General features: G+C 54.5%; 3 protein-coding genes and 1 pseudogene across 15 annotated transcripts in view; all 4 read right to left on the bottom strand.

The window, feature by feature from the left end:
- Positions 1-25,900, bottom strand: part of RABL6 (RAB, member RAS oncogene family like 6) — a 136,769-nt gene that overhangs the window by 22,264 nt on the left and 88,605 nt on the right. For 3 of the 4 annotated variants that reach the window (XM_050759882.1, XM_050759884.1, XM_050759885.1), the window contains exon 1: positions 11,315-11,694. In XM_050759882.1, the coding sequence (XP_050615839.1) occupies positions 11,315-11,444 (130 nt within the window). In that variant the 5' untranslated portion in view covers positions 11,445-11,694. Of the gene's footprint in view, positions 1-11,314; positions 11,695-25,900 lie in introns of those variants that run through there. The other variant, XM_050759883.1, reaches the window with a different exon arrangement.
- Positions 1-25,900, bottom strand: part of PHPT1 (phosphohistidine phosphatase 1) — a 64,454-nt gene that overhangs the window by 32,587 nt on the left and 5,967 nt on the right. The window contains exon 1 of one of the 10 annotated variants that reach the window (XM_050760392.1): positions 15,956-15,959. The exons of 3 other annotated variants lie outside the window; for them this stretch is intronic. The gene's annotated coding sequence lies outside the window, so the exon portion shown is untranslated. Of the gene's footprint in view, positions 1-2,290; positions 2,296-8,330; positions 8,335-11,096; positions 11,102-11,531; positions 11,536-13,256; positions 13,261-14,806; positions 14,811-15,955; positions 15,960-25,900 lie in introns of those variants that run through there. 6 more of the 10 variants (XM_050760390.1, XM_050760386.1, XM_050760383.1 and 3 more) reach the window with 6 other exon arrangements.
- Positions 9,573-11,067, bottom strand: LOC126937146 (iron-sulfur cluster assembly 1 homolog, mitochondrial-like; annotated as a pseudogene).
- Positions 11,887-25,170, bottom strand: CCDC183 (coiled-coil domain containing 183). Its single transcript, XM_050760076.1, has 14 exons — positions 23,388-25,170; positions 20,652-20,773; positions 20,087-20,164; positions 19,704-19,871; positions 19,372-19,476; positions 16,763-16,885; positions 15,326-15,451; positions 15,138-15,192; positions 14,529-14,629; positions 13,386-13,546; positions 12,956-13,124; positions 12,761-12,871; positions 12,562-12,658; positions 11,887-12,056 (listed from the first exon to the last, which is right to left on the bottom strand). Exons 1-14 carry the CDS (start codon positions 23,455-23,457, stop codon positions 11,938-11,940), a joined length of 1,605 nt encoding a protein of 534 aa, XP_050616033.1. The 5' UTR covers positions 23,458-25,170; the 3' UTR covers positions 11,887-11,937.

Here is a 25,900-nt window from a genome sequence, read left to right as displayed (position 1 = left end):
AAGCAGGAAAAGGTGGTTTTCAGAAAGTATTCTTTCTGCCTGGTATTTATTTGGAAGGTTTGCAACCTGTTTCTACATTTTGAATGGTAACCTTAAATTTTCAACACTCACATCTGCTGCAATAAAGTCTGAAGTTAACACATCTCTTTACTTTCTTCTTAATATAGAGATCTCAATGCCTTGACTGTCTAGCTTCACCCTGGGCTGTGTTACTTCTGGTAGTTTCTATTCCCTATATAAATAATGATTACCACTGATTTAACATAACCAATGCTGCTTTTCTTTTCTTTTGAGATGAAGTCTTACTCCGTTGCCCAAGGTGGAATGCAGTGATGCAATCTTGGCTCACTGCAACCTCCACCTCCCGGGTTCAGGCGATTCTCCTGTCTCAGCCTCTCAATTACCTGAGCCTACAGGTACATGCCACCACGCTCGGCTAATTTTTGTAATTTTTTTAGTAGAGATAGGGTCTCACTATGTTGGCCAGGCTGGTCTTGAACTCCTGACCTCATGATCCACCTACCTCGGCCTCCCAAAGTGTTGGGATTACAGGTGTGAGCCACCACGCCTGGCCCACCAAATGTATGTTAATGTATGAAAATGAAATGTATTTCATTTTCACCACATATTTACCAGTTTCTTTGTTTACCTTTGCTTTTTTTTTTTTTTTTGAGATGGAGTCTTGCTCTGTTGCCCAGGCTGGAGTGCAGTGGCGCAGTCTCAGCTCATTCCAACTTCTACCTCCTGGGTTCAAGCAATCTTGTGCATCAGCCTCCTGAGTAGCTGGGATTACAGGTGCCTGCCCTCACACCCGGCTAATTTTTGTATTTTCAGTAGAGACAGGGTTTCATCATGTTGGCCAGGCTGGACTCAAACTCCTGACCTCAAGTGATCCACCTGCCTCGGCCTCCCACAGTGCTGGGATTAGAAGTGTGAGCCGGCACCCAGCCCTCTTTGCTTTTTGAATCCCTCTCCTGTCTTTCAAGCTCAACTCCACCTCTCTGAAGAATAACCTTCAGTATTTATTTCTACAAGAGCCTTTGCACAGTGAGCCTCAAACTGCGGCTGAAATGGAGCCAGTCACATTGCTTTGAAGTGCTCATCAGGCAGAGACCTCAGCCTGCATCGGCCCTCCCACAGCCCGCATCAGCCCCCCTCAGCCCGCATCGGCCCCCCACAGCCCGCGTCGGCCCCCCCAGCCACAGGTTTGCTGTAAGCTGGTCACCAGTTCACCACATGTTCCTCTCAGGGAAGTCTTTTTGTTCTGGTTGCATCTAAGATGTTTACTTTTTAATGTTTTGAAAATTTCCAATGATGTATCTAGCCGTGGATGTTTTTTAAACTCTGGACTTCTTGGAGTTTCCTGTATTTCATGAACTCTGGAAAATCCTCAGTTTTCCCTTTCTCCTTTCCTGCTCTCTTCTCCTGGAACTTGTACTGGATACGGGCTGGCATCGCCTCCTCCCAGGGCCGTACATCTCCTCCTGACACTACTGCTCCTCCTCTCTTCAGCTGGGTTAGTGCTGCTTCTCCTGTCTGCCAACTTATTTAACTGTTGTTTTTATTTTTTAATTTTTTTGTTTTTGAGACGGAGTCTCGCTCTGCCGCCCAGGCTGGAGCGCAGTGGCCAGATCTCAGCTCACTGCAAGCTCCGCCTCCCAGGTTTACGCCATTCTCCTGCCTCAGCCTCCCGAGTAGCTGGGACTACAGGCACTCGCCATATTGCCCGGCTAGTATTTTTTTTTTTTTGTATTTTTTAGTAGAGACAGGGTTTCACCGTGTTAGCCAGGATGGTCTCGATCTCCTGACCTCGTGATCTGCCCGTCTTGGCCTCCCAAAGTGCTGGGATTACAGGCATGAGCCACTGCGCCCAGCCTGATTTAACTGTTAATGACTATGTTTTTCATTTCTAGAGGTTTTTATTCTCTTTGTTTCTTTTTCAAACACAAATTGTCTACTCATGGTTTTTACTATGTTTAATTTATAATTGACATAATAATTGCACATATTATGGGCATCAGACTTGACTAGTCTTAAGGTTGCTTCCTTTTACGTCGTTATCAATTTTAACATACATTTGTTTTCTATTATCTTCAGATTTTGAGAATGAAGTGTCTTATTTTCTCTCCCTTGAAATGAAATTTACTCCTTTTAAAAGCTAATTACCCATATACACACCTACTATATAGCCACAAACTCTTTTTTAAAAAAGCTAATTACAAGAAATCCTGTAACATCAGAAATAAAACAAGTAAAATAGTCTGGCTTAATTATTCTAAAAAATTAATCCCCCCCCCCTTTTTTTTTTTTGAGACGGAGTCTCACTGTCACCCAGGCTGGAGTGCAGTGGCGCAATCTCGGCTCACTGCAATGTCCGCCTCCCGGGCTCAAGCAATTCTTCTGCCTCAGCCTCCCGAGTAGGTGGGATTACAGGCATGTGCTCACCACACCCAGCTAATTTCTATTATTTTTAGTAGAGATAGGGTTTTGCGGCCGGGCGCGGTGGCTCAAGCCTGTAATCCCAGCACTTTGGGAGGCCGAGACGGGCGGATCACGAGGTCAGGAGATCGAGACCATCCTGGCTAACACGGTGAAACCCCGTCTCTACTAAAAAATACAAAAAACTAGCCGGGCGCGGTGGTGGGCGCCTGTAGTCCCAGCTACTCGGGAGGCTGAGGCAGGAGAATGGCGTGAACCCGGGAGGCGGAGCTTGCAGTGAGCTGAGATCCGGCCACTGCACTCCAGCCTGGGCGGCAGAGCGAGACTCCATCTCAAAAAAAAAAAAAAAAAAAAAAAAGAGATAGGGTTTTGCCATGTTAGCCAGACTGGTCTCAGACTCCTGATCTCAAGTGATCCACTCACCACAGCCTCCCAAAGTGCTGGGATGACAGGCGTGAGGCACCATGCCCAGCTTAACCTCTACTTTTAAGTTAAAAGGTTAGGCTGGGCCGGGCGCGGTGGCTCACGCCTGTCATCCCAGCACTTTGGGAGGCCGAGGTGGGCGGATCATAAGGTCAGGAGATCGAGACCATCCTAATTAACACGGTGAAACCCCGTCTCTACTAAAAATACAAAAAAATTAGCCAGGCGAGGTGGCGGGCGCCTGTAGTCCCAGCTACTCGGGAGGCTGAGGCAGGAGAATGGCGCGAACCTGGGAGGCGGAGCTTGCAGCGAGCTGAGATCTGGCCACTGCACTCCAGCCTGCGCAACAGAGCGAGACTCTGTCTCAAAAAGAAAAAAATTAGGCTGGTTCAAGTGGCTCTCTCCTGTCATTCCAGCACTTTGGGAGGCCAAGGCAGGTGGATCGCTTGGGCCCAGGAGTTTGAGACCAGCCTGGGCAACGTGGTGAAACACTGTCTGTACAAAAATTACAAAACTCAGCCAGGCATGGTCGTGTGCACCTGTAGTCCCAGCTACTCGGGAGGCTGAGGTACCAGGATTGCTTGAGCCAGGGGGGTGAAGGCTGCATTGAAAAGACTGCGCCACTGCACTCCAGTTTAGATGAAAGGGCAAGGCCCTATATCCAAAAAAAAAAAAAAAAAAAAAAAATCAAATCAACTTCAGAATCTTTTTTTCTCCTGCTGGTCCCTTGATCTTGGGTTTTGTTTTCTTTTTTTTCTGCTTAATTTCAGAATCTTAAATGTTGGCTGGAATAAGCTGACTAAGTGATTCACCTGGAAAACCTTTAGGATTCATCTAAGAAACGCTAAGAAGCCCTGTACTTAACCTCACGGTAAACCTCCTCTTTTACTAAATGGGATGTGAACACGATCTCTGTCTTAAGCTTCTTTTAGAAAATACTATGCAGAAAACACAGAGCTCTATTTGAGGCCCTGAGCCCTTCTTACCCTGATTCAATTTGACTCCTTCACTTTCCTGCAGGTTTCCTGCAAAATATGGAATCATTTTCTTACATTTCCATACCAAGAAGAGCTTATGATTTATCTCAGATGCACGAAGGTTTAACTCCTAAGCCGGCCCTCTCACGGTGCCAGCACATCTCCTACGGGGCCCACTACAAGGTCCCGGCCGCCTCCCCACCCTGACAGCCTGTGCTGCAGCTGGTATCAGCCACGCCCTGCCCCTCTCCCACTCTGCACCCTGCAAAGATTTCCTATCCTCAGCCGCTTCAGACTACCTGGTGGCGAGGCAGGTAAAAACCAAAGTGACCCCAAGAAAATGGCTGCTCCCCCAAAGGAGGCGGAAGGAGGAAGTGAAGATGAGGAAATGTCTGAAGATGAAGAAGATGGCGGCTGTGGAGAAGAGGCTGTCACACCTCAGGAGAAAGGCAAGAAGGCTGCTGCAACCCCAGCCAAGAAGGTGGCAGTTTCCCCAACAAAAAGGCTGCAGGTGCCACACCCACCAAGAAAGCAACTGTCACTCCAGGCAGAGCAGTCGCCACACCTGGCAAGAAGGGAGCCATACCAGGCAAAGCACTGGCAGCAGCTCCTGGCAAGAAGGGGGCACCCCAGCTGAGGGGGCAAACAACAGCAAGAACACCAAGAAGGAAGACAGTGATGAGGAGGAGGATGACTCTGAACCAGCAGTAGTGAAGGCAGCAGCGGGTGCCCCTGCCTCAGGGGATGACAACGACGACGATGAGGAGGATGCTGAGGAAGATGGCTCTGAAGCAGCAGTTATGGAGACAGCAGCAGCCAAGGGAAAGAAAAGCTTCTACGAAAGCTGTTCCTGTGAAAGCCAGGAGGATGGCTGAGAATGAAGGTGAAGAGGATGATGAGGACAAGGACGAGGGTGACGATGATGGAGAGGATGAAGTGATGAAGACGACGAAGAGGAGGAAGTGTCTGTCAAAGAAGCACCTGGAAAACGAAGGAAATGACCAAACAGCAGCTTCTGAAGCCAAGAAACAGAAAGTGGAAAGTGCAAAGCATAGAACCAACCGCGTCTTTTTTTTTTTTTTTTTTTTTGAGACAGGGTCTCACTTTCTCGCCCAGGTTGGAGTGCAGCGGCACGATCTCGGCTCACCGCAACCTTCACCTCCCAGGCTCAAGTGATTCTCCTGCCTTAGCCTCCTGAGTAGCTGGGATTACAGGCGGTTATCACTACCACCTGGCTACTTTTTCTATTTCTAGTAGAGACGGGATTTCACCTGTGGCCAGGCTGGAGCATCTTTCAATCTTTGTTGGAAACCTCAACTTTAACAAGTCTGTCCTGAGTTAGAAACTAGTATCTACGGGCCAGGCCCAGTGGCTCACGCCTGGAATCCCAGCACTTTGGGAGGCCGCAGTGGGCGGATCACAAGGTCAGGAATTTGAGACCAGCCTGGCCAACATGGTGAAACCGCGTCTCTACTAAAAACACAAAAAATTAGCTGGGCGTGGTGGCGGGCGCCTGTAGTCCCAGCTACTCAGGAGGCTGACGCAGGAGAATGGCGTGAACCCAGAAGGCGGAGCTGATGCTGTGGATGATCAGATTAGTTAGCAAGGATGGGAAGAGTAAAGGGACTGCTTATACTGAGGTTAAGACAGAAGCTGATGCAGAGAAAACTTCTGAAGAAACGCAGGGAACAGAGATTGATGGCCGATCTATTTCCCTGCGCTATGATGGAGAGAAAGGTCAGAATCGAGACTCTACAGTGATGGAGAGCACAGCGCTTGGAGTGGTGAATCAGAAACTCTGGTTTAAGCAACCTCTCCTACAGTGCAACAGAAGACACTCTTCAGGAAGTATCTGAGAAGACAGCTTTTATGAAAATGCCTCAGAACCAAAACAGCAAATCTAAAGGGTGTGCTTGCATTGATGGAGTCTGCTTCATTTGAAGATGATAAAGAAGCTTTACATTCCTATAATAAAAGGGAAATTGGGGGCAGAGCAAACAGGCTGGAGTTGCAAGGATCACCTACTGCCAGAAGCCGGCCATCTAAAACTGTCTGTCAAAGGTCTGACGACACCACTGAAGAGACTTCAGTCATTCGACAGCTTTGTTGGGCAAGGGTAGTCACCAACTAGGAAACCGGATGCTCCAAAGGCTTTGGCTCTATAAATGTCAACAGTGAGGAGGATGCCAAAGCTGCCAAGGAGGCCACGGAAGATGGTGAAATTGAGGGAAGCAAAGGTAACTTGGACTAGGCCAAACCTAAGGGCAAAGGTGGCTTTGGGGGTTGTGATGGAGCTAGAGGCGGCTTTGGAGGATGAGGTAGGGGCAGAAGCCGGGAAGGCTTTGGAGGGCGAGGCAGCTTCTGAGGACGCAGAGGTGACCACAAGCCACAAAGAAAGAAGACAAAGTTTGAACAGCTTCTGTCCCTCTGTCTTTCCCCCTCCCATTTGAAAGAAAGGATGCTGGGGTTTTTACTCTGTTACCTGATCAGTGACAGAGCCTTCTGAGGACATTCCAAGACAGTCTACAGTCCTGTGGTCTCCTTGGAAATTCGTACAGATAACATTTCAAGGGTAATACTTTCCATGTTGGTTTTGACTGGATATTCATATAAACTTTTTTTTTTTTTTTTTTTTTGAGACGGAGTCTTGCTCTGTCGCCCAGGCTGGAGTGCAGTGGCCCGATCTCAGCTCACTGCAAGCTCCGCCTCCTGGGTTCACGCCATTCTCCTGCCTCAGCCTCCCGAGTAGCTGGGACTACAGGCACCCGCCACCTCGCCCAGCTAATTTTTTGTATTTTTTAGTAGAGACGGGGTTTCACTGTGTTAGCCAGCATGGTCTCAATCTCCTGACCTCGTGATCCGCCCATCTCAGCCTCCCAAAGTGCTGGGATTACAGGCTTGAGCCACCGTGCCCGGCCTTCTTTTTGTTTTTTAAGACGAAGTCCCACTCTGTCGCCCAGGCTGGAGTGCAGTGATGCAAACTTCACTCACGGCAATCTCCGCCTCCCGGGTTCAAGTGATTCTCCTGCCTCAGTCTCCCGAGTAGCTGGAGATTACAGGCATGCGCCACCACGCCCGGCTAATTTTGTATTTTTAGTAGAGATGAGTTTCACCATGTTGGCCAGGCTGGTCTTGAACTCCTGACCTCATGTAATCCGCCTGCCTCAGCCTCCCAAAGCGCTGGGATTACAGGTGTGAGCCACCGCGCTCGGCCTGCTAAGTCCCATTTCTAAATTTGCACCAATGTCTACTTGGAGAGGACTCTGGCTTTCGAGCTCCTGGGCCCGGCCGGTATCAGAGTTGCGCAATAATGCTCACTCAGGAGCAACACCACAGAAAAATTCTGCACCAAATAAGCTGATCTTTTGTGTCCAATCACAGTAGAAAGGGACAGACCAATTCAGGCAACAATCTTTCTTCCAAATAATTTCAAATAATTTTCCAAATAATTTTATATGCAAATAATTTCAAAATTGTGTAAACCAAAATTAAAATCCCAAGGCCTGCCAACCATCTGAATGGACTTCCTCTTCTAGGCCAGGGCCATCCAAATTTCATCTGAAAGACTGGTTCAGGCCATTATGGGAAGAGGGGAGTCAGACACGCCTCATTATGGCCTCCTCCCTTCTGGAATTCAGGAAAAGCTCACCAGCATTTAACATCAACGCTGACTGTAAGTCTGATAAGAAACATAATCTGGCCGGGCGCAGAGGCTCACACTTGTAATCCCAGCACTTTGGGAGGCCAGGGGGTTCAGATTGCTTGAGCAGAGGGGTTTGAGCCTAGCTGGGCAACGTGGTGAAACCCTGTCTCTCTAAAAAATACCAAAACTAGCTAGGTGTGGCGGTGCAAATTTTTTTTTTTTTTTTTTTTGAGACGGAGTCTCGCTGTGTCTCCCAGGCTGGAGTGCAGTGGCGTGATCTGGGCTCACTGCAAGCTCCGCCTCCCGGGTTCACGCCATTCTCCGGCCTCAGCCTCCCAAGTAGCTGAGACTACAGGCGCCCGCCACCACGCCCGGCTAGTTTTTTGTATTTTTAGTAGAGACGGGGTTTCAAAATGTTAGCCAGGATAGTCTCGATCTCCTGACCTTGTGATCCACCTGCCTCGGCCTCCCAAAGTGCTGGGATTACAGGCTTGAGCCACCGCGCCCGGCCTTTTTTTTTTTTTTTTTTGAGACAGGGTCTAACTCGGTCACCCAGACTGGAGTGCAGTGGCGTAATCTCGGCTTGCTATAACCTCCGCCTCTTGGGCTCAAGCGATTCTCCCGCCTCAGCCTCCTGAGTAGCTGGGATTACAGGCACCCACCATCACCCCCGGTTAATTTTTATAGTTTTAGTAGAGACGGGGTTTCGACATGTTGGCCAGGCTGGTCTTGAACTCCTGACCTCAGGTAGTCCACCTGCCTCGGCCTCCCAATGTGCTGAAATTACAGGCGTGAGCCACTGCGCCCAGCAAAAAAAAATTTTTTTAAACCTACCTCTGACCTGGAGGCCCCCACTTCAAGTTGTCCCGCCTTTGTGGACCAAATCATTGTATATCTTAAATGTATTTGATCAATGCCTCACATCTAAAATGCATAAAACCAAGCTGTGCCCTCCAACGTGGGCACATGTCCTCAGGGTCACCTGAGGGCTGTGTCATGGGCCATGGTCACTCATGTGCGGCTCAAAAATAAATCTCTTCAAATATTAGAGTTTGACTTTTTTTTTTAATCAACTATAGCCCAATGTCTCATTCGAGTTTTCATTCTAAAACCGATGGGTGTGCTGGGCCTCTGCCGGGCCGCTAGTGACTCTGAGCAAACGCAGGGCCCAGGAGGAGGGCCCAGACTCCTGGAAACCAGCAGCAGTTCCTGGAAACTCTCATCCCTAAAAACCCTCATCTCTGTCTTGGTCACACTGCTGGTCTGTTACCCTCTGTAAAATATTTGAGAAAATAAATATTAGAAGGCCAGGCGCGGTGGCTCACGCCTATAATCCCAGCACTTTGGGAGGCCGAGGCAGGAGGATCACGAGGTCAGGAAATCAAGACCATCCTGGCTAACACAGTGAAACCCCGTCTCTACTAAAAATACAAAAAATTAGCTGGGCAAGGTGGCGGCGCCTGTAGTCCCAGCTACTCGGGAGGCTGGGGCAGGAGAATGGCATGAACCCGGGAGGCGGAGCTTGCAGTGAGCCGAGATCACACCACTGCACTCCAGCCTGGGCGACAGAGCGAGACTCCGTCTCAAAAAAAAAAAAAGAGATAAGAAAATAAATACTAGACACTTTCTATTTTAACACAGAAACTCAAAAGTTAAAAAACTGCATATTATTCAACTATAAAGACGACATCTTTCTAAAATGTAATTTAGGTACAAATCCGAATTTCTCTCAGTCTCACCACCTTTCATTCAGTTCTAGGAGATCATAACCTGTCCTCCAAGTACTGGAGACTGGCTTTTCTCCTCTGGAAGGACCCTATTGCCCTTTTTAGTCACACTCGCAGGGGTGGTCCTGGTGCGTAAGGTGGACCTCGCCCAGGACCCTTGGGGAGCCTTTTCAGAAGGTGAACAGTTTCCAGGTCCAGGCCTAATTTCCCAGGGACTAATACTGAGCTTAGCCAATATTATAAGCAATAAAATTAAATAAAGGATCCAAATGCAGAGTCTAAAGACTTGCGTAAACTCAGTATTTTAACTCAATATTCTCTTCTCCGAATGCCAGATATACATAAAGTTTCAATTATAACACATTTAAAATGAGCTTTTATTTTTATTCAAAATGTACCGCTTTATTTTCCTTACCAGACAGCAGAGCACTAAGCAGGTTCCAGTCACGTGACTTCTTCAGCGAGCCCCCAGGCTTCCACAGGAGTCCGAGAGATCCGGCCAGAGGAATCCTGAGATTGCAAATAGTCAAGCCTTCTCCCCAGCCACAAGTTCCTTTGATGCTTGGGTTACTGAACACAAACACAATGGATAATTTGTCTTCAACATAATCCATTTCTGTTCCTAAACGTGTTAGCTGCGCCTTCTTTCCGATGAGCACTCTGACTCCAATTTGAACTTCATCAAAATGTCCTTTGTCTTCGTATGCTCTAGAGTATAAGAAAGGCCAATACGGCCCCTGGTTCGGACACGAACTTTTTTTTTTAATTTTTTTTTTTTTTGTATCTTTAGTAGAGACGGGGTTTCACTATGTTGGCTAAGCTAGTCTCGAACTCCTGACCTCGTGATCCGCCCGCCTCGGCCTCCCAAAGTGCTGGGATTACAGGCATGAGCCACCATGCCCGGCCCGGACACCAACTTTCATACCTAGATGCTCAGACTTATCTTTAAGAAGTTGTTTTATCTTGCTTACTGCTGAAGGTGTCAGGGTGAGGGCGGCCCAAGTGGTCTGCAGCTTCCTCTTGCTCACAGGCCAGACGGTGGCCGGGACTAAGGAAGGCGACATCTTCACTGTCCTCCTGGACTAGCTCCAGTCCAGTCCCTACGGCCAAGAACTACGGCCCATCTCCGTGGACACGGCAGGCGAATTCATGAACTTGTTTTTAAACCTGCACAAGAGTCTTTCTGATTATTAGTTCTTAAAATCGTATATTACCATAGAAACATCGCGCAGACTATAAGGCTCCCCTTAAGGTGACCAAAAAACTGGACAGGCGTAGCGTCCTAATATCTGATAGAAACATACGGAAATGGCTAAGAGGGAAACAATGCCAAAGCAGGGAACCACATAAAACCGTTTAAAAACTACTGGGAAAGAGCCTGCAAAACGGAAAAACTCAAAAGAGGTCGAGGACAATTTACATAATTTATAACAAAGGAATGGAGCGTCCCAGGCGCTCAGGAGTCCGTAAATGACTCCTCCTCAGGAGGAATGGGCTGTCTCCTACAATCGCAAGTCAGCCCGTGCCTTCTGGAGCTTTTCTAGATACGTCCCTTACAAATGCTTCTTTAAAAAAAACAAACAAAAAGACGAGAATGTGTGGCGTAGCTAATATTCTGCCTTCGAACTCAGTAGGAAGTCAACAAAGAAAAATCCCGTTGAAAGCGCCAAGGCCGGCAGGTTTCCCCGCACCTCCTCCAGGTGAGAGGTGCCCGGGGCTGGCCACCGTGGAGCGTCGGGGACGCGGCGCCCCGGGTCGGCGGGCCCTGCTTGGCGTTATGTAATCACCCCCGGGCCGGCAGCCGGGCCAATCCCGGCACCGCCGACCCGCTCCACTGCACAGCGCGGCGGGAGCGACACGCGGCAGGCGAACGCGGTTGGGAAACGACCCCCGGCTCCGGTGATGCGAGGACCCAGCCCCGGCCCGGCCTCTCCTAGCGTCCCCTGGCCCGCGCCCCAGCTCCCGGAGCGCCCGGCGGGTCCAGCGCACCCCACAACCGGCAAGCAGGCGAGACCGACAGCCACCACCGCGCGGCGCTCCGGGCAGGGCCTGGGCTCGGAGACCCGCGCGGCGCTCCCGCGCCCACCCCGGCCCGCCGCACTCACTGTTGTACTGCACCCCCTTGGCGAAGCGCCTCTGCAACGCCTGGTTCATGGACTGCAGCCCGGCGGGGATGTTCTTGTCCCGGCCCGGGGCCTGCTCCGACCCCACTAGCTTCTTCAGGGCGGAAAACATCTTCCCGCTTGGACGTCCCAGCCCGGGCGCGGCCGGCGAGCTCAGCGGCGGCGGGGAAGGGGTGCGACTCGCACCATGTCCCGGCGGCCCCGGTCCCCCCGGAGGCCGGAGCCGGCGCGGTCAGAGACCGGGGCGCAGCCTCGAGCGGCGACTCGGGAACCTCAGCGGCTGCTGCTCCGCTCGGGCCCCCGCGGCCTCCGGCGCGGCCGCTCTCCAGGCGTCAGCGCCGCCATCTTGGCGCCGGCTCGGCGGGACGCGAGGGGCGCGCGGCTACAGGGCGTCGCGAGGGCCATGGGGCGCGGCGCCCGCGGCCGGCGCATGCGCAGGCCGTTCTGGCGCGCAGTTCCCGGCCCGGGCCGCCTCCCCGCTTAGAACTTCTCCGAGAATCCTGCGTGCCCGGTGCTCCTCTCCGAGAGCCCGGTCGCCCCAGCGTCCGCAGCAGTCCTGGAAAAATGTTTATTTGTGTAACAAAGCAGGGAGCGGGGCGGCGGGGCTACTTCTTCTTCTTCTTGGCCGCCTTGAGCTTCGCCTCGATCAGCCGCTGCGCCTGCTTCTTGATCTCGGCGCGCGAAGGGACGTAGCTGTGGTCCACGTCGGCGAACTGGAAGGTGTCTGCGGGCGGAGGCAGCGGCTCGCACCCGGGGCTAGCCCACCCAGGCACAGCCGCCCGACCCGCCTATCACCCCCGCCCTCTACAGACCCGAGCCAGGTGCCTTGCCCCAGGGACAGCCCCAGTGTGCCGGGAGGACTCAGCCCAGCCCATCCTCAGCGGCTCACACTGCCCTGCTTAGCCTTTCCCGCGGAAACCCCAGTGGAGGCTCTGGCCCAGGCCTTCCCCGCCCTCCTCCCTGCTCCAGCCCTGGTGCCTCTCCTGCGGGCCTGTCTGGCATGTCATGCCTCCTCCTTTCGGAGAAATTAATAAGGTATTTCAGTGGCTTTAGCCTCCCCATGGCATCACTAAGTCACCTCCATCAATTGAAGTCCTGCAGGTACAACTGATGCACCCTGTAGCCCCGCTGTGCCTCCAGGATATCCCGGTGGGATGGGAGTCAGCGCCACCCCCACCTCTGTTCCAGCCACCCGCCTGCAGCCCGAGCCCCAGCTCCGGAGCCTGTACCGATCATATCCTCCTCGCGGTCCTCAAAGCTGATCCTGGTGTTGTACTTCTCCTTCAGAGTCGAGGACTCCAGGGCATTCCTCACCTTTGTGTCACCCTGCAGGGCAAAGCCCCCTTCAGCCGTGCAGACACTGTGAACGGGGGGCTGTCAGCTTTGAGGGGATGTGGGCTGTGCAGGTTCCTCCCAGCCCGGGGCTACCTCCTCGGTCCTGGACATCGTCTGCACTCTGTCAGCCAGGTATGTGAGCTTCCCCTCGCAGTACGCCAGCTTGCTGTTCAAATCGAGGGTGTCGGAGGGCACTTCTTCTTTCTGTAGGCCGGGAGGAGGGTCTCATCTCCCCTCTGGCCCTGCCCAGGGACCCCATGTGTGGCAGCTCCGCCTCACTCCCGGTACCTGGGTTGCAGGCAAGGTGATGCCCATTAGCCGGACATAGAGGTTGTCGATGCCCGTCTGGATGGTTAGCAGCAGCTTCTGGCCCTTGGTCATGTTGCTCTGCGCGAGCTGGAGCCTCTCTTCTTCCTCTTTTAACATGTCTGTCATCTTCTTCTCAATGGACTTGAAGCTGCAGAAGGCAATAGGGACACAGCAGTGAGGGGCACAGGCCCGAGGGCCATGGTGGGCCACCCAGGAGCCTGGTCTTGAGTTGGGTTCCGTGTTAGAGTCAGGAACTCAGAAGCTCAGGTGTGTGCAAGTCCCCCGGCCCCTCTGTGGGACACACAGGCTTGTTGGCAGTGGGTACACTCCCAGCTCCCAGCCTGGCTGCAGCCCAGGGGCCTTCATGAGACCATGGTGGGTGACCCACAGCCCCGGAAGCCCGGGGCACCTGATGGAGCTAGGCTGCTGGCGGAACTTGAGCACAGCCTCCTCCAGCTCCAGCTGCTTCACCAGGGCCTTCAGCTGCAGCCGACGCTCCTCACAGTCCTCCATCTGCAGCTCCAGGTTCTCCTCCGTGTTCCTCTGGGCCAGGAAGCGGCCAGCGATGTCCTGGCCATTCCAGGGGAGAGACAAGCAGGTGTGGGCCAGGAAGGTGGGCAGAGGGGGCTTCACAGAACTGGTTTCTTCTGGGCCCCTCCCAGAGGCTAGTGCACTTTCTTTTTTTTTTTTTTTTTGAGACCGAGTCTCACTCAGTCGCCCAGGCTGGAGTGAAGTGGCGCTATCTCGGCTCACTGCAAGCTCCGCCTCCCGGGTTTACGCCATTCTCCTGCCTCAGCCTCCCGAGTAGCTGGGACTAGAGGTGCCCGCCACTGCGCCCGGCTAATTTTTTGTATTTTTAGTAGAGACGGGGTTTCACCGTGTTAGCCAGGATGGTCTTGATCTCCTGACCTCGTGATCCGCCCGTCTCGGCCTCCCAAAGTGCTGGGATTACAGGCTTGAGCCACCGCGCCCGGCCAAGTGCACTTTCTCTGCACTCATTCACAAGTGTGATCACAGCTCACTGCAGCCTCAACCTCCCAGACTCAAGCGACCCTCCCACCTCAGCCTTCTGAGTAGCTGGGACCACAGGTGTGCACTACCACACTCAGCAGGGGTGAAACGCTTTGTGGGTGTCATTGCACACGACCCTCATGGCAGGCAGAGAGAGTAGATAACCCCGTGTAGAGATAAGGGGATCATCACTGAGGGGCACTGTGTCACTCGAGTCACTTGTCTGACAGTGGACAAGCTTGTGTCAGGGCAGTGGCTGGGAACTCAAGGCCTGATAATAATAAATGCAGATGGGATTAAGATAAAAGAATTTGGGGCGGCCGAGGGAGCTGCCACTTTGTGTGTCCATTCCAGAGCAACTGCAGACCCCAGCCCAGCTCAGCCACCCTCCTGCCATGCTCCGGGAGCGCCAGGGGCATTACCCAGATGTGAGAGGCTCAGCCACCCTCCTGCCATGCCCTGGGAGTGCCAGGGAGCATTACCCAGATATGAGAGGCTCAGCCACCCTCCTGCCATGCTCCGGGAGCGCCAGGGGCATTACCCAGACGTGAGAGCACCGTACAGCGCTCTTGACCTTCTCCACCACAGCAGTCACGCCCGCCTGGTATTCCATTTCCGCTGTGGAGGTCTCTTGTTTCTTTACTGGCAGAGCAGAGGGGAGGGGCAGTCAGCATGCAGGGATGGCTCAGGGGCTCTGTGTAAGACCACCGGACACCTCTGTACCTGCCCAGCTGTTGCGGAGGCCACCCAAGGCACAGGCGTCCTTCAGAGGTGCCTGCTCCCCCATCTGCTCCCTCCTCAGTCCAGCCCTGCAGGGACCCCCCAGGCAGCCCCAGAGCAGAGGCGGACCTGAAATAGCGTGGCACTGTGGGCCCAGTGGTACCTCTCAGAGGCAGCTTAGGGGTCAGGTTGCTCATCCTCTGCCGTCACTGGGGGCTGGGCCCTTGGGTGCTGGGGCCAGCATCTCTGAGGCCACATTTGGCTGTAGGCTCTCAGCCTCTCGGGGGAGAGGCAGGGACCTGTCCTTCCCTTCACCCTGGCGACTGCATGTCACACCTGGCCTCAGGCTGACCTGATCCGTTGGCCCGAGCCAGTGCCGACCTCTCCTTGGGACCCTGGCTGGGGGGCAGGTGGGGAGCTGAGCGCTTACATTTCAGGGTCTCCATGCTCATCAGGTGGGAGGGGAAGTCCAAGTCCATCTGGCCCTGATGGGAGGTGGGAGCGGGGAAGGGATGAGACATCCTTGGCAGGGAGTAGGCCCAAGTGGTGGCCCTGAGCCTGTGTCCACCCCGCTGTTGTGGGGACGGGCAGCTGGCTGGGCCCTGGCCTGGGGCTCACCCGGCGGTACTTCTCGCTGGTCTCCTTCGTGTGGATCTTGTCGATCACCTTCTTCTGCTGGTTGAGCCGGTTCTCCCTCGCCCTGCGCTCCTCGATGAAGGATGCCTCCCTTTGCCTCATGTTCCTCTGGGGACACGTGGGTGGGCACAGGGTTGGGGAGCTGTCTCAACAAGGCCCCTCATGGCACTAAAGTCAGTGGGCAGTTGGCCATCCTCACCTTACTAGACTTCAGAACTGCATCCCCGGCCACTGGCCACACCGTCTTCCTAAACCACTCATGCCCATGCCCGTGGCCCCTCCGCTCAGGACCCTCCTTGCCCATGCCTCTCAGAGCATGTGCCAGCCCAGACACTCTGCTGCCCTCCAGCCCCTGGCCCCCAGCTGCCTCCTGGCCAGGTCCACGTAGAACTCCCAGAAGTGGATTCAGCCTGCCTGAAAACAGATTCATCCTCTTCCCCAAAACCTGGCCTCTTCCAGCATGCCCTTGAGTAGCTAAAACCACCATTTGTCCACCCCGCTCATGCATCCCAGACACTGCTCTCACCCTCGCCACTCAACGTTGCCAGTGCTTAGTGGGGTTACCTCTTGAGGACTTCTTGGCTCCGTCACTCCTGGCCACCCCTTCACCACCCCCGGCCTGCCTAGGTGGTCAACGCTTCCGCCCTGGCACCTTCCAGTCCCCGCAGCCTGAGCGCACCCTTTCTGAAGCACAGACCTGGGCACATCTTCCCTCCCCCTCCTCCCAGGGCTCCAGGTCAGTCCTTGGGCCCCCGACCCAGCCGCCTCCATGGACTCCTGGGGCCTGTGCCTCTGCAGCCTTCACGGCCCTGGCCACACACTGCTGCCTGTATCACGCCCCTCCCGGCCCAGGGCCTTTGCCCAAGTTGTACCTCCTCCTCCCTAGCCCTGGCCACCCCCGACCTTTGTGGGTTCACTCCCTCAGCCCAGCTCGAGCACTGCCTCCCTGGAAAGCCATCTGCCACCCCACCTCTGCCAAGCTGGCTTGGGGCTGTGTGGCATTTCTTCATGGACTACTGGATGAGTGCCACCCACTTCAGGAGGACGGGGCCTGCCTGTCCCGGTCCCTGCTGTATATCCAGAGCCTTGCAGGGGCCTTGGCACCCACTGGGTGAATGGGTGACCCCCGCCTTGGCCTGGCCAATTCTCCCTCTTCTCTACTTCATGGCTCCTGTGCCTGGTGGAACCTGCTCTGTCCAGTGGGTGAGCAGAGCAGGCTGTCCGGGCTGGCCACTGGATCCTTCCAGGGATTGTAGACAGTGTGGGCATGGGGGTCTCCTGAGGGACCCTGGCCAGGAAGACACAAGAGAGCCAGCCCTGGAGGGCCCCCAGCCCTGGGCCCTGAGCTCACCTTGACCTCATCCGAAGATGCAAGAGAGCCGGCCCTGGAGGGCCCCCAGCCCTAAGCCCTAAGCTCACCTTGACCTCATCCGTGATCATCATGGCGTCTTGGGACATGATCTTCATATCCGACAGCTCCGCGCAGTAGTTGACCACGAGGTTCTGCAACTTGTCCAGCTCGATGGGGTATCCTGCCAGCACCTGTGTTAAATGAGGTTCTCTTGTGGCCCCCAGAGTGGGCTGCAGTTGTCCCCAGCTTTCATCTCCAGACTAAGAGCCCTCAGAACAGTGATAGGTTCTGCTCTGTGGCCCTGGTCACCTCCTCCACTCCCCGCTGGGCACAAAGCTGATGAAAGGAAGTGTTTCACAGGGAGTGGGCAGTGCTGGGCTGGTGAACTCTTCCACCACCTAGGGTCCAGCAACCCAGAGACACTGAAAGAATTTGTGATGAAATGATCTGCAGAAAAGGCTGACTCCGAAACCCAGGGAGGTTTGGGGCAGCTTTGCTTTGAAGTGAAGCAGAGGGGCTCAAGACATGGGCTCGGGGTCAGAGAGGATTCGAGGCCAACGCAGCTTCCGACCAGCTAGCTTGGCTGTGTGACACTGGGAAAGTTACTTAACCTCTCTGAGTGTCCCCATTTGTAAGATGATGGCTCGTTCAGAAGGTTGTCGTCAGGATGAATTGAGAGTGTGAAAGGATGGCCGGGCGCAGTGGCTCAAGCCTGTAATCCCAGCACTTTGGGAGGCCGAGACGGGCGGATCACAAGGTCAGGAGATCGAGACCATCCTGGCTAACCCGGTGAAACCCCGTCTCTACTAAAAAATTACAAAAAACTAGCCGGGCGAGGTGGCGGGCTCCTGTAGTCCCAGCAACTCGGGAGGCTGAGGCAGGAGAATGGCGTAAACCCGGGAGGCGGAGCTTGCAGTGAGCTGAGATCCGGCCACTGCACTCCAGCCTGGGCGACAGAGTGAGACTCCGTCTCAAAAAAAAAAAAAAAAAAAGAGTGTGAAAGGAATTATTTAGCCCAGAACCAGGTACATACGTGCTCAGGATGGCTTTGCTATAGTATTTTGTTTTCAGTAACTACAAGTATAGGTCAGGCGCAGTGGCTCACCCCGTAGTCTCAACACTGGGAGGCTGAGGCGGGCGGATAATGAGGTCAGAAGTTCAAGACCAGCCTGGCCAACATAGTGAAACCCTGTCTCTACTAAAAATACAAAAAATTAGCTGGGCGTGGTAGTGGGTACCTGTAATCCTAGCTACTCAGGAGGCTGAGGCAGGAGAATCGCTTGAACCCGGGAGGCGGAGGTTGCAGTGAGCCGAGATCGCACCACTGCACACCAGCTGGGGCAACAGTGTGAAACTCCATCTCAAAAAAACAAAACCACAAGTGTAGAATCTTCATTTTTAAAAATATGGACGACTATGGGAATTATTGTTTGTTTTTTCCATTGTTCTGAGACTGCGTCTTTATCACCCAGGCTGGAGGGCAATGGTGCAATCTCGGCTCGCAACAACCTCTGCCTCCTGGGTTCAAGTGATTCTTGTGCCTCAGCCTCCTGAGTAGCTGGCATTACAGATGTGCACCACCATGCCCGGCTAATTTTTGTATTTTTAGTAGAGATGGGGTTTCACCATGTTGGCCAGGCTGGTCTCGAACTCCTGACCTCAAGTGATCCACCTGCCTTGGCCTCCCAAAGTGCTGGGATTACAGGCATGAGCCACCATGCCCAGGCCAGGAATAATTATTTTTTAAGTGTGTATGTTCTAAAGAGAAGAAGGCGCTACCTGGGGGAGAGAAAGCACCCAGGTGAAGGAGGGGCATGGACAGGGGTGGGGAGAGGGGTGGGCCCAGGAAGGATAGAGGGGCAGGGCTTCCAGGTGAGCCAATAGGATCAGGGGCCAAGGCAAGAGGGACAAGCAGAGGACGGAGCTGAGAGCCACCTGGACTGGGACCGCAGCAGGAAAGAGCTGCGATGCCACCCCATCCACCACTCTCCTAAAGTGCACTGCTGTCACCTTCCCGGAGCATGGCTCTCCAGAGCGCCCCTTTGCCCAATCTTAGGGTGACGGTGTTTGGGGGGCTTCGCCTGCCCCCCTTTCCAGCTGGCTCTCGGCCCCGTCCACAGGTTGCTCCTCTTGGCATCTCCTGTGCTCTCCTTCCCCATCTACAGTCCATCTGGAGCAGGTTCTGTTTTGTGGCAGCCCGAGGGGCGGTGCTCAGCCTCCCATGAAGGGGGTCTTCCCTCACAATCGGACTGCTGGCTGCCTTTGGCCTCGTCTGCAGGGAGCAGGGCGGGTGGGCTGGCTGGGACGGCAGCAAGCCGTGCTTACAGGCCCAGCGGACCCTCAAAGGTGCAAGGACTTTCTGAGGGTGCAGGACCTGTCTCTGACTCTCAGAGGCCCAGGCAATGAGAAAATGACGGGCAAGATACAAACAATACTAAATTATTTAATGCATGCAAGAAAGTCCGAAGAATTCCGATACACCCCACGATGTGCTCTTTTGGAATAGCCAAAAATGAAGTTTTAAAAAACGTTTTCCACATGCCTTGGCGTCCTGCGTAGCCGGTGCTCCAGCAGAGCTCCCTCTCTGGCGGGTGCGGGGTGGCTCCGCCCCAGGACGCTCCCGCCCCTCCCAGATCCCAGCCCCAGACCCCCGCCCTCCCCGGGCCGCTGGGCTCACTGTCTTCAGATAATCCAGCAGGTCCAAATACAGCAGGTGGATGTTCTGGCTGGTGATGATCTTGATCATTGTCTTCTCGATGTTGTTCTCCAGCTGGCGGATGATCTGGGGCAGACCGAGGGCGCAGTGAGAGGGCGTGGGGACCGGCCGCCGGATGGTGTCGGGGCTGGGTTTTCTCCGGAGGGGGTCGTGCTCTCTTAGCCCCGCCCCTCCATTGAGCCCTCCCCAGTGGACCCGCCCCTCCCGCGAGTCCCGCCCCCCGGTGGCTCCGCCCCTCCCGTGAGCCCGGCCCCAGTGGACCCCGCCCCGCCCTCCCAGCCCCGCCTTTCCACCTGCAGCAGCCGCAGCTCCTCCTTGCTGGCGTCAGGCTGGCTCCGCAGGCTGGCCAGCTCCAGCTGCATGCTCTCCAGCTTCTGCCCGCGCCGCCGCACCAGGTGGATCAGTAGGTTGTGCGTGTTCACGCGGTCGAAGACGTACTTGCGCAGCTTCTCCCGCGCCACCTGGGTCGGGAAGGGCACCGCCCGCTCGTGGTTGCGCAGGGGGCCGCCATGGAGCTCGCCAGCAGGCGGGCGGATGGAGGCTCATGGCAACCCCCACAGGGACCCTGGGGCTGGGCACCTGCTCCGTCCCTTGTCGGCTCCGCAACATCTAGTGGGCGGGGTGCGCTGGCAGGGGTGGGGAGGGTTGGGTCTCGAGGCCCCTCCTGCCTGGTTACCTCCATGGTACTGCGGCAGTGCGCCAGTCGCAAAGGCAAGTTTTTCCCGCAGGCCTTGGAGATGGTCCACTGGTCATACTGCGGAGCGGCGGCGGCTGAGCTAGGACGGGCCCTTTGCTCACCCGCAGCCGCTGGCCCCTCCAGGCATTCTCCCCAGGGCCTCTTGTATCCCATGCTAGCCCAGTAGCGAGACCCCTGCTCTCACGAGGAGCAGAGAGCCGCGGGACTCCATCCTGGCCATCCAAGTTCGGAGGCGACGTGGTGGGAGGGTATGCAGAGGAGGGCCCAGGTGTCCCCTAGCTGGCCAGAGAGCCAGAGGGGGCCCCTGCTGCAGGATGTGGGCTCACAGAAGCCAAGCCCTCCGGGGTGGGTGATGGGGAACCTGCCCATCGGATGCTGGGGTGACTGGAGCCCAGGACACAGGTCCTAGCAGAGCCCCTCCTCACATGCCCCCTGGATCCAGAAAGATTGGGGTGGGGGCGAGAGGAGGTGCCCGCCCTCCGAGTGTGTGTCCTTAGCTCCTGCCCTGCTCCCCAGGCAGAGGGGAGGGGCGGCATTTGTGCACCTTCTTGGCCAAAGCCCAGTCCTGGGCCCCGCGGCGGATGTTGCTGCGCAGGAGAGCCAGCGTGGCCTTGTTCTGGTCCGTATTCTCTTTCATCCCCTGGATCTGGAGTGCCCGACACTGCTCTGTGGGCAGGTGGAGGGGACACAGTGGCCAGGATTGGGCCAAGGGCCTGGCCTGAAATCCCCCGGGGGAGGCTCGCATCAGGGAGGCCCCAGGGTCCAGGGGGACGCCACCTCCACGGCCAAGATCCCTCCTCCCTCCCTGTCCTGGGGGACACCGCTCCACTGCCCAGCAGCAGCTGTCTGAAGGGCTCTCAGTGGACAGGTGCGGGGAGGTGGACAAGTGGGGAGGGTGAGGCAAAGGAGAGGGATGGCAGGGTCCTCTGGTCCCTTCCGGATCTGCTGCCCATGGAAGTAGGCAGGCGTTTTCCTGTCCCTTCTGGCTTTGGAGCCCGTGTTGCTCTTATGCTCACAAGTCTCCTTGAAGCCCCACTCTCTGATTCAGTCCCTCCATGCAGGTCCCTTTGATCCCTTCTCCCAGCTCTGTCAAGGAGTGGGCAGTAAGGGGTCTGATTGCTCCTCCATGTCCTGGATTGTCCTGGTATTAAAACTAAAAGTCCTAGGCCGGGCGCGGTGGCTCATGCCTGTAATATCAGCACTTTGGGAGGCTGAGGTGGGCGGATCACCTGAGGTCAGGAGTTCAAGACCAGCCTGGCCAACATGGCGAAACTCCATCTCTACTAAAAATACAAAACTAGCTGGGCATGGTGGTGTATGCCTGTAGTCCTAGCTACTCAGGAGGCTGAGGCAGAATTGTTTGAAACCGGGAGGTGGAGGTTGTAGTGAGCTGAGATTACACTACTGCACACCACCTGGATGACAGAACGAGACTCTGTCTCAAAAAAATAAATAAGCTGGGCATGGTGGCTCATGCCTGTAATCCCAGCATTTTGGGAGGCTGAGGTGGATGGATCACCTGAAGTCAGGAGTTTGAGACCAGCCTGGCCAAGATGGTGAAACCCAGTCTCTACTAAAAACACAAAAATTAGCCGGGCGTGGTGGTGGGCCCCTGTAATCCCAGCTACTTGGGAAGCTGAGGCAGGAGAATCACTTGAACCTGGGAGGCAGAGGTTGCAGTGTGCTGACATTGCACCATTGCACTCCAGCCTGGGTGACAGAGCGAGACTCCATCTCAAAATAAATAAATAAATAAAAATAAAAATACAAAAATTAGCTGAGTGTGGTGACGTATGCCTGATGTCCCAGCTAATCAGGAGGCTGAGCCAGGAGAATCGCTTGAACCCAGGAGGGGGAGGTTGCAGTGAGTCAAGATCATGCCACTGCACTCGAGCCTGTGTGACAGAGCGAGACTCCGTCTCCAAACAAAATAAACCCCTAAAAGTGAAGGGGGCCTGCCCCTCCACACCTGCAGGTATTTCCCATCAGGTGGGATGAAGACTGAGAAAAGAAGACACAGATGCCAGGTGTGGTGGCTCACACCTGTAATCCCAGCACTTTGGGAGGCTGAGGTGGGTGGATCACGAGGTCAGGAGATCAAGACCATCCTGGCTAACACGGTGAAACCCCATCTCTCCTAAAACTACAAAAAATTGGCTGGGCGTGGTGGCGGGCACCTGTAGTCCCAGCTACTCGGGAGGCTGAGGCAGGAGAATGGCGTGAACCCAGGAGGCGGAGCTTGCAGTGAGCTGAGATCGCACCACTGCACTCCAGCCTGGGCGACAGAGTAAGACTCCATCTCAAAAAAAGAAAAGAAAAGAAAAGAGACACAGAGACAAAGTATAGAGAAAGAACAGTGGGCCCAGGGGACTGGCACACTCAGCATGCGAGGACCTGCACCAGCCCTGGTCTCTGAGTTCCCTCAGTATTCTCTGATCATTATTTTTACTCTTGGTGAGGGGAGTGTAGCAGGGCAACAGGTGGGGAGAAGGTCAGCAGGGAAACGTGAGCAAAGGAATCTGTATCATGAATAAGTTCAAGGAAAGGTACTGTGCCTGGATATGCACATAGGCCAGATTTATGTTTCACGTTACACAAACATCTCAGTGTAGCAAAGAGTGACAGAGCAGTATTACTGCCAGCATATCTCGCCTCTAGCCACAGGGCAGTTTCCTCCTATCTCAGAATAGAACGAATGGGAACGGTCAGCTTTACACCAGACATTCCATTCCCAGGGATGAGCAGAAGACAGAAGCCTTCCTCTTATCTCAACTGCGAAGAGTCCTCCCTGTTCACTCCTCCTCAGTACAGACTCTTTATGGGTGTCGGGCTGGGGGATGGTAAGATCTTTCCTTTCCATATCTCAGGCTGTCTCAGTGGGGGAAACCTTGGACAATACCCAGGCTTTCTTGGGCAGAGGTCCCTGCGGCTTTCCGCAGAGCATTGTGTCCCTGGTTAATGGAGAATGGCGACGACTTTTACCAAGCATACTGCCTGCAAACATATTGTTAACAAGGCATACCCTGCACAGCCCTAAATCCATTAAACTTTGCTTCAATCCAGCACACGTTTCTGTGAGCACAGGGTTGGGGCTAAAGTTACAGATTAACAGCATCTCAAAGCAGAAGAATTTTTCTTAGTAGAGATCAAACTGGAGTTTCTTATGTCGTCCTTTTCTACATAGACACAGTAACAAGCTGGTCTTTCTTTTCCCCACAAAAAGTTGTGCACCCAGAAACCCCCAGATGGGCAAGGGAGACTGGTCATGGTGCAGGCTCACCCTGGAGCCGAGTGATGGTCTTCAGCTCCTGGGTCTGCTCCTCCACGTCTGTCTCGCTGTGCCTCCTCATGGCTGCCCTCAGGCCCCCCCAGGGACCCTGTGTGCCTCAAAGCTTCCCTGGGCTCAGCTGGCTCAGAGCTGCCACTCAGCTTGTCCCCAGAACCTCAGCCCATTATGATGAGAGCCAGGATTCCCAGTGCCTGGGCAACCCTGGAATTGCAGGGCCTCCCTGACCCATTCTGCCCCCAGCCACCTTGGGGTGGCCTCCAGACGTGTGTCCTAATTGAAACGGGTCTCCTGGCAGCTGCTTGAGGTTTAGGAGCTCTGCCGGGCGGATGTGCACCAGCACCCCACACCTGCACTGGGTTTCCTACCTGGCCCTTCCCATGCCCCAAGCCATCCTCCATAAAGCAGCAGGATGAGCCTGCTAAAGCTGTTCTGAAACGGCCTTCTGGGACCTCCCTCTGCACCCCCCACCTCCAGCCCCAAGTCCAAACTGCATGCCCTGGGTAACCTGGCTCTGGGGACACCCCCGCCTTATCTCTTCTGACTTTTGTCCCTGACCTCTCTGTGCTGCCTGGAGCCCACACTGCTTCACCCCCACTTTGCTTTGGGAATTACTGGGTCTTGGCTTTATGTGTCACTCCAGAAGGGGTAAGTTCTCCATCTCTGCACCCCCTCCACCCTTCCCTTAGAGGGGAGTGCCTGGAGTACCAGGCAGCCTGGAACTCTGTGGGGTATGCACGAGATACGGTACTTCTTCCCAGCCTTGCCTTAGTAGGCTCAGGCAGCCATAACAAGGTGCCACTGGCCAGGTGAGGTGGCTCGCACCTGTAATCCCAGCACTTTGGGAGGCTGAGGCGGGTGGGTCACCTGAGGTCAGGAGTTTGAGACCAGTCTGGTCAACATGGTGAAACCCCGCTTCTACTAAAAATACAAAAATTAGCCCAGTGTGGTGGCAGGTGCCTGTAATCCCAGCTACTTGGGAACCCAGGAGGTGGAGGTTGCAGTTAAGCTGAGATCACGCCACTGCACTCCAGTCTGCATGAGAGAGTAAGACTCCATCTCAAAACAAAACAAAACAACAACAACAAAAAAAAAACAAGGCTCCACCGACTAGGGGGTGTGAACAGCAGCCTGGAGGCTGGGGGCTGAGATCACGGGTCAGCAGGGCTGGTGTCTCCTTAGGCCCCTCTCCTTGGCTTGCAGATGCTGTCTTCTCTGTGTCCACACGTGGCTGTCCCTCTTGTGTGTCTATGTACTAATTTCCTCTTCTTATGAGGACACAAGTCCTGTTGGATTAGGGCCCACCCCAACGACCTCATTTGACCTTCATGACCTCTGGAAAGCCCCTGTCTCAAACACAGACATGCAGAGGTACTGGGGATCAGGGCCTCAAAACAGGAATGTGAGGGGACCCAAGCCAGCCCGACAATGGCCTTCGCCCATGTGCTGTCATATAGATCCCTTCCCTTTCTGGTCAGTTTTTGGAAAGCCAGTCCAGGCAAACTCCAGGTTCTGCCTCCTCTCCCTCCCACCCAGGCCTTACCCTCAGGGTGCTGGGATGTCCTGCTAAGGGTGTGGTTCGCTCATCTCCCCCTTGTTCTTGGGGGCCAGGCTTGCAATCTAGCTGAGGCAGAGCCTACCTGCTGTCCTTCTTCCTCAGATGTAAAACACCTGAATTTTAGTGGGTGCATGGCTGCCCAGAGCACTCTGCCTTCCTGAGCATCCTGGCACTGGATGCACCTGATGACTTTGTTCAGGTCAACAGAGCAAGAGCAGCAGTGGCAGGCAAGCTGCCCTCTCTCTTCCCTCTTAAATGAGATAAAGACACAATGGTTGGAACTGGTGCAGCCACCTGGGGCCGTGAGGCAGATTTGGGAACAGAGGCCACTATAGCAGGGAACAGACTGAAACGAGCCTGGTCCCTGATTCCCTGTCAACCCTGGACCACTCACTTGTACTTTTACGTGAAAGAAAAATAAAGCTCGGCCAGGCGCGGTGCACGGTGGCTCACGCCTGTAATCCCAGCACTTTGGGAGGCTGAGGCGGGCGGATCACCTGAGGTTGGGAGTTCGAGACCAGCCTGACCAACATGGATAAAAATACAAAATAAAAATACAAAATTAGCTGGGCATGGCGGCGCATACCTGTAATCCCAGCTACTGGGGAGGCTGAGACAGGAGAATCGCTTGAACCTGGGAGGCGGAGGTTATGGTGAACCGAGATTGCACCATTGCACTCCAGCCTGGGCAACAAGAACAAAACTCCGTCTCAAAAATAAATAAATAAATAAATACAAATTAGCCAGGCGTGGTGGTGGGCGCCTGTAATTGCAGCTACCTGGGAGGCTGAGGCACGAGAATGGCTTGAACCGGCGAGGTGGAAGTTGCAGTGAGCTGAGATTGCACCATTGCGTTCCAGCCTGGGTGACAGAGTGAGACTCTGTCTCAACACAAAAAAACAGAAAAATAAAGCTCCATCTTGCTGAAGCCACTGTCACCTTGAGCTTC

The sequence above is a fragment of the Macaca thibetana genome, chromosome 15 (genome assembly GCF_024542745.1).
Source record: "Macaca thibetana thibetana isolate TM-01 chromosome 15, ASM2454274v1, whole genome shotgun sequence".
Lineage (NCBI taxonomy): Eukaryota > Metazoa > Chordata > Mammalia > Primates > Cercopithecidae > Macaca > Macaca thibetana.
Note: the sequence above shows the minus strand (reverse complement) of the source record. Positions and strands in the feature narration are given on the sequence as shown.

Bases quoted from the DNA above. Each gene is read 5' to 3' on its own strand.
- CCDC183 (XM_050760076.1), bottom strand. From the start codon at position 23,457: ATGAGGAGGCACAGCGAGACAGACGTGGAGGAGCAGACCCAGGAGCTG. The intron at 19,872-20,086 runs GTAACCAGGCAG...TTCCCGACCCAG, and splicing joins ACTGCCGCAGTACCATGGAG to GTGGCGCGGGAGAAGCTGCG. The intron at 15,452-16,762 runs GTGAGCTTAGGG...ACGTGTCCCCAG, and splicing joins TGATCACGGATGAGGTCAAG to AGGAACATGAGGCAAAGGGA.